This window comes from Lissotriton vulgaris, chromosome 3_1 (assembly GCF_964263255.1).
Source record: "Lissotriton vulgaris chromosome 3_1, aLisVul1.2, whole genome shotgun sequence".
Classification (NCBI taxonomy): Eukaryota; Metazoa; Chordata; class Amphibia; order Caudata; family Salamandridae; genus Lissotriton; species Lissotriton vulgaris.
Window position 1 is genome coordinate 793025788 of NC_141689.1, and position 15670 is coordinate 793041457.

Sequence of the window (15670 nt, forward strand, 5' to 3'; positions counted from 1 at the left end):
ACACGTCATAGATTTTACAGTAACCCTGTTGTTGTTTTGTACCAGTGAGCAGTTCCACATGGTGACTGCTCAAAGGAATGATCCCATCTTGCGTTGCAGGGAAATACTTGCTCATCTGTGTGGGCTCATCCTCCCTCTAGTCTCTGTGGAAGGAGATTCTTTTGTTGAGGTAATGGGGTACGGTGTTGTGGAGGGATTTGTAGGGGTAAGAGAGCCAGTGGAGGTCTCGTAGGTACTGGTGAGGTGGTACTGTTGTGGGATGCAGAGGACGAGTCTGGCAATTCTGGAGTAGAGATTTGTTAATTCCGGTGTAGAGGGCATTCCCGTAGTCCATTCTGCTGGTTAAGAGCAGGTGGGTGGCGATCTTTCTGGATTTGAGGTGGGGGGGGGTGCGGGGGGAGAGCGCGATCCACTTGAATGTTTAGGAGTACGCTGAGGTTGTTGAAGCACGTGGCAGATACGGCGTTGATCTGTCGGTACATGGTGAGGGAAAGGTAGAGTATGATGGCGAGGTTGCAGGCGTGGTCCATGGGTGTGGGAGTGTTGCAGAGGGCACGTGGCCACCAGGTGTCGTCCAATGAGGAAGAGGACTTCTGTCTTCTCCGAGTTGAGCTTCAGGCAGCTGCTGCTCATCCAGGATGAGACGTCCTACATTCCTTTCTTGAAGCTGTCTGGTGATGTTGGGTTCCTTGGTGAGGGAGAGGATGAGCTGGGGTCGTCGGCATAGGATACTATACTGAACCCGTGTTTTCGGGTGATGGTTGCGAGTGGGGTCATGTAGATGTTGAAGTGTGTGCGGCCGAGTGAGGATCCTTGGGGCACTCCGCATCTGATCTCTGTGGGTTCGGAGAGGAAGGGCAGGAGTCTGATTCTTTGAGTTCAGCAGGCTAAGGAGCGGATCCAGTCTAGGGCAGTTCCCTTTATGCTGGCGACTTGGAGTCTGGCGGCTAGTGTGCGGTGGGAGACTGTCGAAGGCTACTGAGAGGTCCAGTAGGATGAGTGTTGCAGAGTGGCCTTGATCGAGGAGAGTGCAGATGTCATCTGTGGAATTTGCCGGTCTCAGTACTGAGTTTGCTGCGGAATCCGGATTGAGAAGTTATGAGGATCGAGTTGGATTCTAGGAAGTTCATGAGCTGGATGTGGACGATCTTCGCTGTGACTTTGGAGGTGAAGGGGAGGAGGGAAGTAGTTCTTTAGGTCCGTCGGGTCTGCTGAGGGCTTCTTGAGGAGGGGTTTAACTTCTGCCCTTTTCCTGTCATTGGGCAAGATGCCTGTTTTGAGGGAGCAGTTGATTGCACGTCGTAGTTCAGGTGCTATGGCAGAGGCGGCTCTGTGGAAGATGTGTGGCGGGCAGAAGTCGGTGGGGGATCCTGAGTGTATGCTTCTCATGGTCTTTGTGGTGTCTTCTGTGGTGACAGGGGTGAAGGAGCTGATGGCCGGCTGGGTGGCGTGGCTAATGGCTGGTGTGTCTGTGCATTGGTTCTGTTCATCAAAGTTGTCGTAAAGAGTCCTGATCTTGTGATGGAAGAAGGAGCAGAGTTTGTTGCAGAGATCCTGCGAGGGAGGTACGTCTTAGGTTTCGCTGGGGGGTTTGGTGAATTCTCGTATGATGCTGAAGAGTTCCTTAGAGTTGCGGGAGTTGGAGCGGATTCTATCCTGGATGAAGTTCCTCTTCGTGGAACTGATGAGTTGGTGGTGTTCTGTCATGGCAGTCTTGTAGGCGGTAGGTGCTTCTGAGGTTTTGCTGTTCCTCCATGCTTTCTCGAGTCGTCGGCATGCGCACTTGGATTCTCTGAGATCCGTGGTGAACCGGGTGGCTTTCGAGGTGCGTTGTCTATCTGAGTTCCGGGGGAAGGCGAGCGTGTTTGCGCAGTCGGTGAGCCATCTGTAGAGTTCTTTGGCTGCAGGGTTAACGTCAGCTGTTGTGGGTGGAGGCATGCAGCTGAGGGCGGAGTTTAGGTGCTCTTGCTCCAGTTTCTGCGTGGGGGGCGTGTTGTAGGTTTGTGTGCGGTGGGTTTTGAGAAGAAGAAGTGGAAGCAGCTGTGGTCAATTCAGAGGGGTTGCCTGGTGTGAATGAAGCAAATGTTTTTTCCTACTGTGAAGATTGGGTCGAGGGTGTGTCCTGCCTTGAGGATGGGGGCGGTGACTAGCTGCTTGAGTCTGATGTTGGTGAGGTTGTCCAGGAGGGTGGTGCTGTTCGGGTCGCGGAGGTTGTTGCGGTGGAAAGTCAGGTCTCCGAGCAGTCCGTGGAGGTGAAGGCGTGGGGCGCGAGGAGGTCTGCGATGGTAGTGGTGAACGTGGCGCAAGGTCCGGGAGGTCTGCAGGCGAGAGTTCCACAGAGTCGTTCTGGGGTTGATCTGGAAGTGTTCCATGAGGGGGCGAGGATTTGTTCGAGCTGGAGGTTGAGAGTCAGAGGGCGCTCTTGTTTATTAATCAAATTAATAATTACTCCAGGGCTAAGGGACCCTTTTTATAGGTGCCTTAGACAGATGGCTTTGTCCTGATGAGAACAGTCAATTTATTATCGGGTTGAAAAATCGACAACTCACTCTTGACTGAACTATGATTATTTCATATTGGAGTAACCTGTGAAATTGTTAACAGGCCATACACTATTTTGAATTAAGACATCAAACTAGGGTTTTTTTTTTTTTTTTTTTTTTTTACATAGTTTTTACACAATCTTCTATATATTCACTTTCCGGAGCACTGTATTGACTGCACTAATGAAATTTTTATAGTACCTGATAAATATCAAACAAGGAATACCCAATTGCAATTAAGGAAAAAGAGCAATTGAGTCTAATTATTACATCAATCACAGTAGGGCTGTCAATGTGTTCTGGATCGACTCCATTATGTGGGATTGATTACAAATGGTAATACTATTAATGAGTCCCATAGGACCACTGTCATGTTTATTATGTATTTTCCAGTCCAGGTGAGCAGATTGGTGTTGCCTTTGTTCAGTTACGGTTCATTAATGGTGGCGTGGGAGCACTGCCCTGCCTCCTTTATTTTAGGGACATTATGATAATAAAAATAAAGGAACCCTGATCACACCAATCCACACTTGGCAAGGGGTCAGGCAATCCGGTCCTTCTGAAAGACACGAACCACTGTATAGGTTTCAGCCTTCGCTGGTTTAGCTGGGCTTACCTGCTTTCCGCCCTTTCCTCTGTTTCCAGCTGGACTGGATAGCCAGACCTCCCTGTAATTTAGGCAACCTAGCTCATTGATTGCAGCCTGGGTGCTTTAGGCATCAGCCCTGTGCTGCTTGAGGCTGTATGACAATCAGCGAGGGTTCACCTTCCTAGCTCATCAGGCAACCTAGCTCATTGATTGCAGCCTGGGTGCTTTAGGCATCAGCCCTGTGCTGCTTGAGGCTGTATGACAATCAGCGAGGGTTCACCTTCCTAGCTCATCAGGCAACCTAGCTCATTGATTGCAGCCTGGGTGCTTTAGGCATCAGCCCTGTGCTGCTTAAGGCTGTATGACAATCAGCGAGGGTTCACCTTCCTAGCTCATCAGAGTGGGATAATCAAGCCTTAGTGCCCACTCCCCCACCCTGTGACGAGTTCAGAAAGGAATAACACTCAAATAAGTCACCAATATCAGAGGAGGCAGACCAGTCTGCATGTGACTGGGATCAAAGGACGCCAGGTCAAATGATGTAAACATCAACGAGCATGGTTCAGTTTAAGAACAGCTTGCGCACTGTATATGAATCATCAGCCCACTCCTTGGCAGCATTTCTTGAGAAGGCTGAGGTAGTTGTCAGATCTGGCTCCTCCACTAATATGTCACCAGCCGCCACAGTCTATGTTTATTAACTAGTCACATTACTTGGCAGCTCAAAAAGTGAAGTCCAAATGTACTGCATCTTGGTGGATAAGACGTTACCGCAGAGGACAACAGAAGTGGATCGGGGTACAGATACATGCACAATGGAGTGTCCTGATGCTGGAGAAGCACAGAAAGCTACATGGCGCCAGACTTGCACCCTCCTATAAACCCAATAGTTGTCAAAAACCTAGGTCAATACTTAGACTACACGTTGATAATCAACAATAGAGAAGTTAACATGCCAATGCTCTGGGGTGCATTAGAAGTTATAATATGGAATCAGCGGACTGCAAAAGCAGATCGCTTACATAAATTTTTTTTTTTTTTTTTTTTTTTTAAATCAGAGGAAAGCCAAGCTAAGTAGGCAGAGAGCAGATATGAATGACAATGAAAGTTCAGAAAAATACATCTCAGCATCCATGGAAGAAAGTTGTGGATCTGAGAAGGCAGGTAAACTAGGCATAGGCTGACAGGGCAAATTAACTGCTTGCAAGGTTAAATAAGCATTTCTTTCAATGGGGAATAGGCCAGGCAGACTACGACTGAAACCAGCATACATCAAAGTGTACGAAGGGGAGGAAACGCTGTGCAGGGAGGAAAGGGAGAAAGCGGATGGGTTCAAGGAGTACGCTGAAGAACTCTACACAAGGGAGAATACTGCCAGGGTGGAGAGATTACTTTCTGGGGAGCGATACACTCTTACAAGGGACAAGGCCTGACCAGAACACCTGGAAAAACAGATTGCCACAGAATATATCCTGAATACAATTACAAACCTGAAGTCCATCAAAACAATGAGCTCGGATGACTTCATAGCTAACATCTATAAGACATTTTTACCAGTTACTTTCAATTCTCTTCTCATGGTCTTTTACAATGGAGACAACACTCGCTGATTATGAAGCTGCATAAGCCCCCAATAGGGGTGCCTCTGATGCCAAGCTGCTCCCTTTCATATTGGCAAGCAGTGTACGAAGTGTGGAGTCCCTAATTCATCTGGCCTAAATGGCCAGATGACTTCACTAAGGATAATGTGTTTTCAGAGTTGGGCCTTGGTGGGCTACCAGAAGCTAAAGATAATGATGCAGGTGAACAGCACTTTTTCCAACTAAATGTGGTAAGGGAAGGTCACTAGACAGCAGAATTCGCTCTTTTCCTTAATGTTTGCCTCGACTTTAGAACCATTGCCACAATACATCAGGTCAAATACGCAGACAAATATATAAAGTTGGCCAGAAATAAATTCAGACTCACTATGTTGCTGAGGACATGGATCCAGTGACGGAAATCATGGCAATGGTGGTGACGTTTCAGGCCCAAGTTACATGTCTATATTGAGTTCTCAGAGATAAATATTAAACAGTCACCTGCAGAAATTCGCAGGCTGGTGGGTTAAAGTACATTCAGATAGCCCAAGGGGATGATAAAATACCTGGAGATCTGTTTGGCCTCCACAATAATGCCCTATACCCTGCAGATAATGACAATTTCGACCAGACAATTCCCTTTGACTGGAAGAGAATAGCAAAAGTCCAAAGCTGGTGCTCGGATTACGTTAGGCAAAGGAAACTGCAAGGTTGGAAATTAACCCTCCCAAAGTGTGCTATGACCTAAAGAAGGATTCCTTGGGTTTTGGTCCCAGCAAACAGCACTCTTATGGAACCTATACAAATGGACCCAATGAGACACGAAAAAAGATGGTACATGATTGTCCACACATTAGAATGTGTAATGCACCTATCCAATCATCAGCAGTGTAAATTTAGGTGAAGATTGATGCCCTGCTCTTCATGGTGCAGGTTTAGCCCACAGCCCTAACCTACTGCTACAAATTGAATTCTTCACATAGCATCACCCAATCTGGACGCACTAACGAGGCTGATTGGCTTGTGGCTTTACTATGGCCACTTCATAAATGACTGGTGGATCGTTATTTATCAGATAAAGGCTGCGACAGCCCAGTAAGGGTAAAGTGCAAAGATCAACCAACAGTGTAATCCATTTTTATTTCAAGTCTCTAAAGTAATTGTACTTCGGGCATTTTTAATTCACATTGAGGCTGTGTTATTCCATATTTTCAATGCTAATGAAATGCCCATCCAGGCTTTTTCTGCAGCACATTATAATTCACATTATATCCTAGGTAGCCATAAATCTATTCACACAATGTATTTCGGGCTAAAATTAGGGGAGAGTCCAACTCTGTCACAGGAAACCTATCCAGGCCACTGACATGTAAATACAAATAAAGGTAAGCATCAGTGTAATGATGGGGAGAATAAATTAAAAGTGTCCTCATCACAATTGTCATCATACAAATGTTTTTGAAGGCCTTGGAAGACGTCCGAATCGGATCCAAATCTGATCCAAATAAAGTCACCAATTTCAGTAGTACTTGCATCGAAGTAATGTTACCGCCCAAGACTACTTCAAGTCGGGGACTGCGACTTTGTTATCTCAAAATGGGACATCACAGATATTAGCTCAGGATTTGGGTTGGAGCCGATGATCACATCACCCCTATCATGATGGAACTTCACTGGCTCCCGTTGTTGCCCCCCCGCCCCCCCAAAAAAGAAAACTACTGCATTGTTAGAATCACTAGAAGTAGTGGGACTTAAATTAAAAAAAGTGATGGATTTGGGTAGGGCAAAAAAGTACCATGTATTCTTTTGACTATGGGACACAGGAAAGGAGGGTTTATGTAGCTCCCCCTACAAATGGATAGTCAACAGCTTCAGTATTTGGGCTGACTGTTTTAAATTACTGCTTTTCAATTTTAATATAAAGACTACAATGACAATTTTTTTTTATCAATAGGTTACACTTTATTTATTTATTTTTGACATTTATAAAGCGCGAACAAATGCCCGAGGGCGTCTCGGCGCTGTAGATTCCATGCAAGATTCCGGAAGGAGTTTACTGATTGAACAGCCAAGTTTTTATCAGTTTTCGAAACTGGAACAAAGATTGGCATGATCGAATCTGAAGTGGTAGAGCATTCCAAAGTCTTGCTGCTGTCACCACGAATCGTCTGTCTCCCTAAGAGACAGTCTTGGTGTGTGGTACCACTAGTTGATGAGCTGTCAAGGATCACAGTTGTCTTTCACACTGTAGGAGTTGGTCAACATTTCTGCAATAGCTTCTTAGGGAAATCAGATTCTCCAACCAATTTTTGAGACCCCCTTGTAACAGTTCAGTCAAGAGTACCAACTGAGACAGAATAGACAACACAACCTGGAGCTTCAATGGTTTTAGCCTTCCTCCCCGCACCTTCAGTTTCTAACAGAAGCATTTTTAATTACAGAATTTTCAATAACTACTACAGTGACTGGTTGCAAGCTGTCAGGAAAAGAAAAATAATTCAGCTTACCAATAATGGCATTGTTTCCGCCCAGCTCCAGTAACTTTCTTCCTGAGAAAGCAAGGAGAAACAAAACAAAAGTTGGCATAGTTGGCATAGAAGGAAAAGTACATGTGACTGGCACAAACTACAATTGAAAAACAATACATTTTAGCTCCTGCATAAACATATACAAAAGCTAGGCAGTCACAATTAAATGACTTCTGCACAACAGCAGCTACAATTCACACCAACAGTGATTCACTTTTTAGATTTAGCTATACAAGTCATTAGCTGTTTCGATTACCTCAATTTATCCATCCTTCAAAAAAGTACATAAAGAATTAAAAGAAAGAAAGTGGGCTTTTAGTCAGCTCCAGTCAGCCATTAGCTTTCCATGGTTATTCAGTGTGTGGATGGTCTATCAAGGACAAATAATTTTATGGATGTTTACAAAGTCCCATTTGCGTCTTCATTAGGTTTTGGTAAAGTAATTTTTTTTTTTTTTATTGAGACCGAACATTTAGACAGTTCCAATTTACAATTAAGCTACAGAATTGGTAATACAAAATTCATACAAAATGAAAAACATTAAATTGTCAAATTAGACAAATGATAACACAAATACATTTCGATCAATTAAGGCTGAGGAAAACACATCGGAAACATATGAAAAAGGATACTAGTGCTAAAATACAGTCCGAACAACGCTATTTGCTTATCCAATCCATTCGCCACAGGCGCCCAGACTCGGTTCGCAAGTTGCCGCCGTCTCCCCTCTTTACAAGAAAATGCAGAAAATTCTAAACAATGTATGGCTAACAATCTGGCCCGCCACTGTACAAATGTGGGGGCTTCCGGCGAGAGCCACTGAGAAGTAATGCATAGGCGAACCTGTGACATAGCAATAAATATAAGAGCTGATTCATTAAAGGTGTTGCCACCAACTAATATATTACCTGCATCGACCCCAAATATCACAAGTGCCGGTGTTATTGTACATCGGATCTTAAGTGTAACATTAATAAAGGGCTCGATATCATGTAGAAAGGCACGGAGCGATAAGCCCGCATCGTGGACATGTATTACCTTTTGTGGCCCCCCATTTTGCAATCTTAGCAGGCGTATAATATAAGTCCAGCATAGACATATAGCTTTGAGTTTTTAGCGAGCCAGATATTATAACCTGATTAGCAAGTTCTATCACTGAAGTTAAATCAATACCTGCTATACCCAATTTCACTTCCCACTTTGCATTTTGAACAGTCAAGTCATCCGGAAATGTTGATAAAACAATGATACAGAATGCCTATTCTACTTCCCTTTTTTATCAGCTCAATAACAAACACTTTCTTCAAAATGCAAGAATTTATCTTCAAATATTTTTGGATAAAACTTAGAATCTGTAAATACTTAAAGAAGTCACGTGAAGATAACTGGAATTTATCCCTAATTTCACTATATGATAGAACAACACCATCCTCGGCAATATCACCAAACCCATTGATACCTTTGTTTTGCCACCTGTACATAACGTAATCCTGAAAGATGCTGGGAAATATTCGGGTAGCTCTAAAAAGGCGTATATAAATTCATATTTGGGATAGTTAATTTCCTCCTAATCTTTCGCCAGATGGTATATGTTGCTAACAAGACCTTAAAACGGGTTCTCTTATAGTAGCTAGGTTCAAGGACTTCAAGTAGAATACCTTTTGCAGCTGAACCGAGCCCAATCTCATAAATAGTGGGAGTGTTACATATTGGCATGCTCACTTTATCCCCACATAACAACACTCCCATTCCCTGCGGCATTGCAGGCCAATAATACATAACACGATTTGGAACCGCCCAGCCCCCTCGATCTCTGGGAAGGCACATCCATTTAGCTGCTCTACGTAAGCGTCTATACCCCCACAAAAATCTATAGCAAACTATCTGCCTTTACCAAGCTTGTTTGAGAAAACAAAAGAGGAATGGTCCTAAACAGATATAAAAACTTAGGTAGTATTAGCATTTTAATGACACTCCATCGTCCATATAAGGAAAGATGCAGGCTATCTAGACATTCCAGTTTTTTATTGGCTTCATCTATAACCGGTAGGATGTTTAAATCAGGTATACTATCTACTGCAGAGGTTATACGCACCCCTAAATACATGGCATCGGGGACCACTGGGGCATCTGAAATGGCCATACCAGGTGTCTGAACCACCTGCGTCTTTGAGACATTGAGTTTGTAGCCCGACACTGCCCCAAAATGTCCTGCCAATTGCTTAAGTTTACTAAAAGCAGACGAGACTTCAAAAGTTATAACCACTATATCATCTGCATACGATAGCAAACTGTAAGACATATTGCTAACTCTTATAGGTTTTATACGCTGGTTAGCCATAATCTTAGAGAGGAAGGGGTCTATATAAAGAGCAAACAACAGGGGAGAACAAGGACACCCCTGTCGCGTGCCCCTAGTGATAGGAAAAGGACGAGTCTGCTGACCGGAAATACGAAGTTGCGCCCTTGGAGAGATATACATCGCACAGATTGCCTGTATAAATTCTTTTGGAAATCTTTTCCACTTCAAGACAGCCCACATGAACCCCAAGGAGACCCTGTCGAACGCCTTCTTGGCGTCCAACAGGATCAACCCGAGAGGCGAATACATGACCGGAGCCCAATCTAATAATGCTATGGAGCGTCTAACATTGTCGGCAGTTTCTCGGCCAGGTATAAATCCATGCTGAAACACAGAAACCAGAGGGGTTATCACCTGTGCAAGTCGACCGGCCATTATTTTTGAATATATTTTAGAATCACTATTGATTAGAGAAATAGGCCGAAATGATGATGGTAATAGCTCAGGTTTGCCTTTTTTTTTTTTTTTTAAACAAAACTATGGTTGTATTTTGCCATGATTCTGGTACTATACCCCTCTGGGCTGCTCTTAATACCTCCAAGAAGAACTGAACAATTTCAGGTAGAAACACCTTATAGAACTCCAATGGCACTGCATCTGGTTCACAGGCCATGCCATTAGCCAACGATTTTACTGCAGTCTCGACCTCCTCCCATTGAATGGGGGTGGCCAGATGCGCAGCCTGTTCAGGAGAAATAATGACAGTCTCAAGATCTGCTAGGAAAGCTTCGGCAGCTCTTTCAGTGTTAAGCCGAATGGTATCTTCACTATATAAAGAGGAAAAAAAATCTTAAGAAGACATCGTTGACCTTTTCCTGTGATTCATGTACCACTCCATGTTCATCTTGAATTTTCACCACCTGGCTCTGAATGCTCCGCTGGCGGAGTCTCTTAGCCAGAACCCCGCCAGAATTCCCCCCTAACTCAAACATTTCTGTGCGATATTGTAAAAATTTTAACGCGAGATCCTGCCCAAGAGGCTCCAACAGAGCAGCCCTGAGAATCGCTACCTTTTGTAAACAAGGGGCTGTATCGTTTCCACCCTTGATATTTAAAGTCAGTGCTATTTCTGCATCCCGAAATCTCTAACGCCATTACGCATCCGTTCTTGCTCTAATTTCCATCTGTAAGAAGAGAAACTTTTAGTCTTACCACGTAACCCAGCTTTCATTGTGTCCCAGACCACTTGATCTGTAGTAGATCCTCTGTTAATATTCAGAAATTGGACTACACATTTTTTAATATGTGAACGATACCCCTCATCAAATAAGAGTTTCTTATCAAAGGTCCAATCTCTAGGTGGTTTTCTAGCTCGAGGCCAAGGACATTCAGCAATCAGTGGATTATGGTCTGAGTGAAGTCGTAGTAAACAAAAAATATTGCTAACAGCTGCTAGCTGTTTAGACAGAAAAACAAAATCTAACGTTTTTCTTATGAGGTATGGAGTAAAACGTAAAACCATCTTCTGTTCTCTTACGCAAATACCATAAGTCTGCAAGTCCATGCTCCAGAAGAAGAGCCTGAAGGGCTTTAAAAACGTTTGGTTTCCTCCCCACATAATTACTAACATTCGTAAAGTCCACATCGCTTGGCATATTAATGTTCATATCTCCACAAATGAGTAGTGGATTAGGCCATGCTACCAACTCAACATCTAGATATTCAAACACTTCAGGATCATCTAAATTCTATCCATACAAGTTGCAGATTGTTAACAATTTCCCACCAATGCACAATTCCACTATAGCCCACCTACCCATTTTATCGGCCAATGTCCTTTTACATTTACACAAGCCGCCCCTTGCATATATAGCGACCCCTCTGATCATGAATGACTGTTTAGAACAGACTACCAACTCGAAACCAGGAAACTTCAAACATTCCCGCTTCCCCCATGGAATATGTGTCTCCTGTATACAAAGTATATCTACATGCATAAAATCAACAATTTTACGAAAAAGAGCCCGCTTTTTGGCGTCATTGAGGCCACAGATATTCCAAGTGCCGATAACAATTTTATCCTTCCCCATCTAAGCACTGAGAGAAAAAAAAGGAAAACCCAGATGAGATTCCCTCAGCCATTATATAGGTAATTTGTACCACCAATTCTGCAAGATAAGTCTCAATTTTTTTTGCAGCCCCACTCTCCCCCCCCCACCACCCCGCACCACCCCTTTCAACTCCCTCCCCCCTCCTCCCACACCCCCCCACCACCCAAAAACAAGCATTAGAAATGCAATAGGTCTCGCAGCATTAGAGTTAGTGCTTTTAGAATTGTTTATGGGTTTTTTTGTAAATCTTTAGCATGAGGTTGAGGGTGAGTGAGGGTGAGTGAGGGTGAGGGGTTGAGGGTGAGTGAGGGTGAGGCTGAGGTGTTGAGGGTGAGTGAGGGTGAGTGTGGGTGAGGGTGAGGGGTTGAGGGTGAGTGAGGGTGAGGGGTTGAGGGTGAGTGAGGGTGAGGGGTTGAGGGTGAGTTAGGGTGAGGGGTTGAGGGTGGGTGAGGGTGAGTGAGGGTGAGGGGTTGAGGGTGGGTGAGGGTGAGTGAGGATGAGTGAGAGTGAGGGTGAGTGAGGGTGAGGGGTTGAGGGTGGGTGAGGGTGAGTGAGGATGAGTGAGAGTGAGGGTGAGGTGTTGAAGGTGAGTGAGGGTGAGGGTGGGTGAGTGTGAGTGAGGTGTTGAGGGTGAGTGAGGGTGAGGGGTTGAGGGTGAGTGAGGGTGAGTTAGGGTGAGGGGTTGAGGGTGGGTGAGGGTGAGTGAGGATGAGTGAGAGTGAGGGTGAGTGAGGGTGAGTGAGGGTGAGTGAGGGTGAGGGTGAGTGAGGGTGAGGGTGAGTGAGGGTGAGGGTGAGTGAGGGTGAGGGTGAGTGAGGGTGAGTGAGGGGTTGAGGTTGAGGAAACTGAGTGATGTTGTGTCCAGGAAAGAAGTCCCCATGCTTACCACAGCAAATGAAGATGTTACTAACTTGTCATGAAGGTTGGGAGGCTACTTGCACCAGTTTTGGTAGAATGTCAAAGTTACCCAAAGCATTGGAGGATTATATAGTGAATTAATCGCTTCTTTATAAAGGGAGATGTTGTAGGTCTCGTTGTTCTGTTTATTTACTGCACGTGCTCACATTTAATTGGTTATTTCAAGCACTTAATAGTGGAATTCTCATGTTGTATTTAACTGACGTCAACTCCATAGGTTGGCATTCCGACTTCCCTTCTACTCTGCGTTGCCACTCCCCCTTATCTTCCCCAAGCTCGTTTGTCACAATAAATACTTGAATTCAAGTAAGCAGATTTCTCTACGTTATTTAACCATCACTACAAGCATCTTCCTGTACCACAGAATTATAGATGTCTGTAAGAGTATATTAGATCAAGTAGCTATATGTCAGAAGTAAATTGTTTAAAAATCAACCAGTGATGTTCTCCATAACATTATAAGAATTTCCATATCCTTTTTCAACCTTCAGTTTCATAATTGTTAAATAAGGCGTTTAATGATGTTTTAATACAATATGTACCAATACGTTTTCAGGATTTATGGTTTAAATATCGCTGATAATCCTTCTGGAACCAGAGGCGGTACACTGTAATTAACAAATTTGACCTTACAAGATGGCCGCATCCTTAACCACATTACTCTATATATGAACCACGTTGTTTTTAAATGCCGTTTTCTTTCTCGATGGCTTGTTATAAAGAGGGACGGAAGGCAAAAACTACTACGGGGCAAACACACTAGTTTGCCTGGCCACGGAAGGACCTGTTAGCCAATGGAGAGCTAAGTTTCCACTCGCATTAACCAATCAAACTACAGTATATTTTCCCCAGCCCCTGTGATGGGTGGGAATTTTGGCAGGGAAGGCGGGGTTATACTAGCAGCATGGTAGTGTGGCTCTCACATGTGTAAGTGTGCTGTGCAGGAACAGCTCAAAGACGAGTAGCAGAGAAACGTCCAACGGCAAAATGAAGAGGAAAGCCGAGCAGCCACTCGCTGCCAGGAAGGTACAGTGTCTGAGTGCTGATAACGCTGTAGATCTTGAGTGCTGAGGTGGCCCCGCTGCACACACGTTGTTCATAGTGCAGGGTCTGTCCAGTGTTTTGGTCCTGATGGATGTCTGCAGAGCAGGTCGGGTACTGGGTGACGGTGAATTAGATGCCTGGCATCTATGCAGATGATGTAAAAAATGTACGGAACTACGTAACCGAAAGTAAAGAAGAGTTCGATAGTCCGAGTGATGGGTCTTTACAGAGTGTCACTGCTTTGTATGTACAGAGGCCGGGTGTGATGAGAAGGCACAGAGAGGCATATAAGCAGATTGTAGAGGAGGTACAGAAAACCAGGGTTGAGGTGTAGAATCAATGCATTCGCTGTGTAGAGAGAGCCAAAGTGTTGAACTGGGGGAGGCTGTGAAAGAGAGTAGGCAAGGCTAGCGGCAGGCAGGCAAGGGAGGAGAGGAGGAGGGGGGAGGAGAGTAGGGGAGGCACGGCCTAGCGGCCGTGCAATCAAGTAGTGAGGGGGCGGAGCTGGGGGAGGCTGTGGAAGAGAGTAGGCAAGGCAGGCGGCTGGGGGCATGTGCACGCGCATTTAAGCTCAATGCGCATGCGCATGGAGCTTAAATTTCTCGTGCACTGCAAGGAATCGCCACGATTCCTTGCAGTGTGGATAAAGAGCGGATAAGTGCCAATACTCTCGCCTTGCTCGATGCGCATGCGCATCGACAGGCGAGACCTAAAGAGGCTTAAGGACATTGTCCTCAGTGATGTTGAGATGCATCAACCGTTCCCCACCCCATCGAATTCCCTACCCTGCACATCTGGTACTCTCTTGCTCCACTTCTCAAATATAATTAGCTTCTAATTGCGAATATCGGTATTAAGTCATTCTTAATCAAAAATCCCTAAAATCTATAAGAAATAATAATAATAAAGAAGTTACTCTTTCTATGCATATAAACGGATACAATTAACATCATTGTCTCCTAGGGACCAGCTCTTAACCAAGCGAATGAACTACTCCCTTTTGTTTATACAATAACATAACCGATATTTTTTGTATGCAGAGAGATACACTCATTGACATTCAGCCAAAAAATAAAGCATTAACCCTACCTATCACCCCAGATTCAGAAACTAAATACCAATTAAAGGTTATAGGTTCAGATTTAGACTGTCAAAGCAGCAGAACTAAGTAAATCATCTTCTCCCGTTAGTAATTTTTAACAATAAACATCTATTTCAGCCTTCCTTCTTTTTGAGATCAGACAGGTAACCTTGTGCCAACCAGCTAGATGTAAAGTACCTCGTTTGCCCATTGAAGACGACCTTTAATTTGGAAGGATTGAGCAGAAAGACCTGGGCTCCTGCTTCTTGGAAGGGAGTAAATAGTTTCTGCATTTGCCATCGTTCGTTTACAGTTGTTGGGCAAAAATCTGAACGAATGGCTGTACTTGATCACGCTGTACTGTTTCACTGATATCCTTCATCTTCCTCACTGTATCCTGGGTCTGAAACTGTTCCGGGTCCTCTCCTTCATATTCTGGAAGATCCCCCCAGTCGCTAATATTGCTGGCACTGTCCAATTCTTGTTCTTTGTCAGATAAGGTTGTTAAGTCTGACAGAGTAAAATTTCCCTTCAGCCTCAGATTCAAAATCTTTATCCAAGGCTAATTTTGAGCTAGGCTGGGAAGTCATATCTTCAACCCCCATTACAGGGGTGATTACCTCTGCCTGATCCTGGCTCATGTCTGTCTCAGAGGTGTTCACTTCACTTTCATCTCCAACTGCATCATTTCTGACGATAGACTCATTAGTCAGCTCAGTATTCGGTTCCATAATTTCGTTCGGCCTGGTTCCCCGCCTTTTATCAAAAATTGCTGCAACTGCAACTGTTTTTTGTTTAACCGGTGTCTCTTGGGACTGGTGGGCTGCTGAATCTCTATAATTAGTCTGTAAATCTCCTAAGGCTCCTTGCCCACTTCGTGCATGTGACTGTGAAGGGGAGTGCACTTTTGCACTTCGAACGTTAGTCTTTCCAGCTGTGCCAGCATCTGTAGCCCCCCCCCCCCCCCCCCAAGT

The 15670-nt window shown here is 44.5% G+C and overlaps 1 protein-coding gene across 1 annotated transcript in view; it reads right to left on the reverse strand.

The window, feature by feature from the left end:
* The window catches only part of ALDH7A1 (aldehyde dehydrogenase 7 family member A1), a 311199-nt gene that overhangs the window by 148082 nt on the left and 147447 nt on the right, over window positions 1-15670 (reverse strand). The window contains exon 10 of the mRNA XM_086961105.1: window positions 7220-7261. Coding sequence (XP_086817231.1) covers window positions 7220-7261 — 42 coding nt within the window. The remainder of the gene's footprint in view (window positions 1-7219; window positions 7262-15670) is intronic.